The sequence below is a fragment of the Dipodomys ordii genome, unplaced genomic scaffold, assembly GCF_000151885.1.
Source record: "Dipodomys ordii isolate 6190 unplaced genomic scaffold, Dord_2.0 Scaffold107, whole genome shotgun sequence".
Lineage (NCBI taxonomy): Eukaryota > Metazoa > Chordata > Mammalia > Rodentia > Heteromyidae > Dipodomys > Dipodomys ordii.
The window spans coordinates 3,468,780-3,471,921 of NW_012267323.1; the positions used below are offsets into that span (position 1 = coordinate 3,468,780).

Genomic DNA, 3,142 nt, shown 5'->3' on the forward strand with positions numbered 1-3,142 from the left:
GACTATTTGGCTACAGAGTAGCTGTAACGTTGCAGGGAGCCGCCCACGGTGGGAGGGGGCTCAAAAGGCTACTGTGTTGATTGGCTAAAGAAGAACTTCCTCCAGGCACTTCCGCTTCTCGGCCCGCCCTGCTCGTCGCTAATTGGCTGGCCTGGCGGGCAGCAAGACATCTCGGGAGTTGTAGTTCTTAGAGCCTCAACTGGGTAGTCCGAGGGTAGAAAGAGTGCCAGGAGGTTCAAAGCACTTGGGTCTTTTTGTACTAGGTCTGAGCCCCTGGCACCATGTCCCGAGTCTCAGTGCCCTGTCACGTGAAAGGCACTGTATCCTTACAAGTGGGCGACATGAGGAGCTCCCAAGGTCGTCCTGGCGTGCTGGTCATCGATGTCACCTTCCCTAATGTCGCGCCTTTCGAGGTGAGAGAGCTTCGTGGGCGCGGCCTGGGCTTCTGGGCGGGGTCGATCGGAGAGCTTGGGCGTTTCCTAGGTTTTGAATTTCTTAAAGGAAAACATCTGAGGGTGTCTCTGGCCTGAATGAATGAGTTCACCATTCATTACTGTCTTTTTGTTATTTACTAGAGTTTCTGATCCTGTTCTCTTGAATATCTCTTCCCCTTGGACATCGCTGGCACGCAGGTGGTGCTGGAGATAACAATTTTATATATATATATATATATATATCCCCCTATCTCCCTTCCCTCCCCCCCCCCCCCCCCCACCTCCTTTCTGGAGATCAGAATGCAGTTTATCTCTTTTCCATGACTCCAATTTCAAATCTCCAATGGCACTTCCCTGTCAGCTAACAGTGACTGGACACTGAGACAGAAGTCAAACGCTGTGTCCGTGCCCACCTGCCCACCTCTGAGCACCATGCATTATGTGTGATTATCTCCCCAAGTGGTTCCTCACTGTTACCTGGGAAATCTGACCCCTGGAAAACTTGAGTTAACTAGGTTTGAATTATTGTTGTTATTGTATACTATGTTTGCATTACCTACCTTTGTTTGTTTGTTTGTTTTGTTTTTTTGGGTCAGGTCATGGAGCCTGAAAGCTGTCCCTCAGCTCTTCAGCTCAAGGCTAGCGCTCTACCACTTGAGCCACAGCACCACTTCCGGCTTTTTTTCTTTTTGCTTATGTGGTGCTGAGGAATGGAACCCAGGGCCTCTGTCATGCAAGGCAAGCACTCTACCACTGAGCCACCTTCCCAGCCCCAATTACCTACCTTTCTTGGTCCACTTGGTGAACTTGGCCTCCCTTGTATTTTTACTTGATCTCATATACATTTTGTACTTCCTCAAAGGTTAGGACTCTATTGGATACCCTTTTGGATGTGTGGCCAGATCTGTTGTTGTGGTCTGTATTAGTGACTTATCTATTCACTCTGTGAGCAACTTTAGAAATGCAAACGTGTCTTTGGGTCCTGGTGATGCTTTTTGAATTGTTTAGTAGAAGAGTATATTCCAAAAGAAATGAAATGATGGTGGTTTAGCAGTAGAGTGCTTGCCTAGCATGCTTGAAGCCCTGGATTCGATTCCTCAGTACCACATAACCAGAAAAAGCTGGAAGTGGTGCTGTGGCTCAAGTGGTAGAGTGCTAGTCCTGAGTTCAAGCCCCAGGACTGGCAAAAAAAAAAAAAGAAAAAGAAAAAAGAAAGATAGAGAAAGAAAGAAATGAAGCGGTGAGATCATGGAATCTCTTGGGCCCTGGTCCTCTTCCTAATTTTTCATGGTGAATTCTTGTTATCATGTGTATTCTAGTTGCAGGAGATCACATTTAAAAATTACTACACAGCCTTTGTGAGCATCCGTGTCCGTCAACACACCTCAGTGCACACACCAAGCAAATGGGTGACCTGTCTACGGAACTATTGTCTGATGCCTGACCCACACAGTGAAGAGGGAGCGCAGGATTATGTATCCTTGTTCAAGCACCAGGTCAGCTGGACCTCTGTATGGCCGGGACTAGCCAGGATGTGGCCTGCGGATTAGGCCAGTGTAGCAGGAGGAAAAAGGGGGCAAGACTGGGCTGGGTAGTGACTTCTAAGACAGTAACCTTGGAGGGACTATTTTTCCTTCCTTCGCAGAGGAAGGAAGGAAACATCTGGCATCTTCTTGGTATACTGCTATTTGGGAGGTTCTATCTTTTTTTGTTTGTTGATTTTGCTGGTCCTAGGGCTCAAGCTCAGGGCCTGGGTGCTGTCCCTAAGTTCCTTTTGCTCCAGGTTAGCCCTCTACCACTTGAGCCACAGTATCACTTCCAGCTTTTTCTGAGTAGTTTTTTCGACATAAGACTCATGGACTTTCCTGCCTGGGCTGGCTTTGAACCATGATTCTTAGATCTCAGCTTCCTGAGTAGTTAGGGTTACAGGCATGAGACACTGGTGTCTGGCTTGACCTGGGTTTTATGGGTTTCTGCGGATCCATTGTGTGTGTGTATGTTATGTGTTAGATGCTGTGTGACGTGTCCAAAATACTGGAGCTGCGTCTGATTCTGCGACAGCCATCACCACTATGGCTATCATTCACAGTGGAAGAGCTACAAATCTACCATCAGGGACCTAAGGTTAGTGACTAGCCCCAAATTGTTGCCTGGCCTGTTCCCTAAGAGACTTCCAGCTATGGTTGGGAAAGCTGCAACCATAGAGAGAGGATAAAAGGACTCCAAAACGAAGTCTTCAGGGGCTGGGAAGGTGGCTCAGTGGTAGAGTGCTTGCCTTGCATGCACGAAGCCCTGGGTTCAATTCCTCAGTACCACATATACAGAAAAAGCCAGAAATGGCACTGTGGCTCAAGTGGTAGAATGCTAGCTTGAGCCAAGCTCAGGGGCAAGTACCCAGGCCCTGAGTTCAAACCCCAGGACTGGCAAAAGAAAAAAGAAGCTTTCATTGAAATTTGAGTGTAAATACTGCAATTTATGATAAGGAATAAGTTTCTGTCTTCTGCATTTTCCTTATGTATAACAGGAGATCTTATTGCTGTCCCCTTGGGCTTGTGTGAGCTCCTTAATCAGGATTTTGCCATGTCTGCACAAAGGCATTTCTCAGCTGGGCACTGGTGGCTCATGCCTGTCATCTTAGCTACTCAGGAGGTTAAGATGTGAGGATCGAGGTTCAAAGCCAGCCCAGGCAGGAAACATCTGTGAGACTC

At 47.6% G+C, this 3,142-nt stretch overlaps 1 protein-coding gene across 1 annotated transcript in view; it reads left to right on the plus strand.

Annotated features, from left to right (window-relative positions):
- Nucleotides 1-206: 206 nt before the first annotated feature.
- Nicn1 (nicolin 1) overlaps nucleotides 207-3,142 on the plus strand; it is a 4,748-nt gene continuing 1,812 nt past the window's right edge. The window contains exons 1-3 of the mRNA XM_013028105.1: nucleotides 207-413; nucleotides 1,754-1,930; nucleotides 2,445-2,558. Coding sequence (XP_012883559.1) covers nucleotides 282-413; nucleotides 1,754-1,930; nucleotides 2,445-2,558 — 423 coding nt within the window. The 5' untranslated portion in view covers nucleotides 207-281. The remainder of the gene's footprint in view (nucleotides 414-1,753; nucleotides 1,931-2,444; nucleotides 2,559-3,142) is intronic.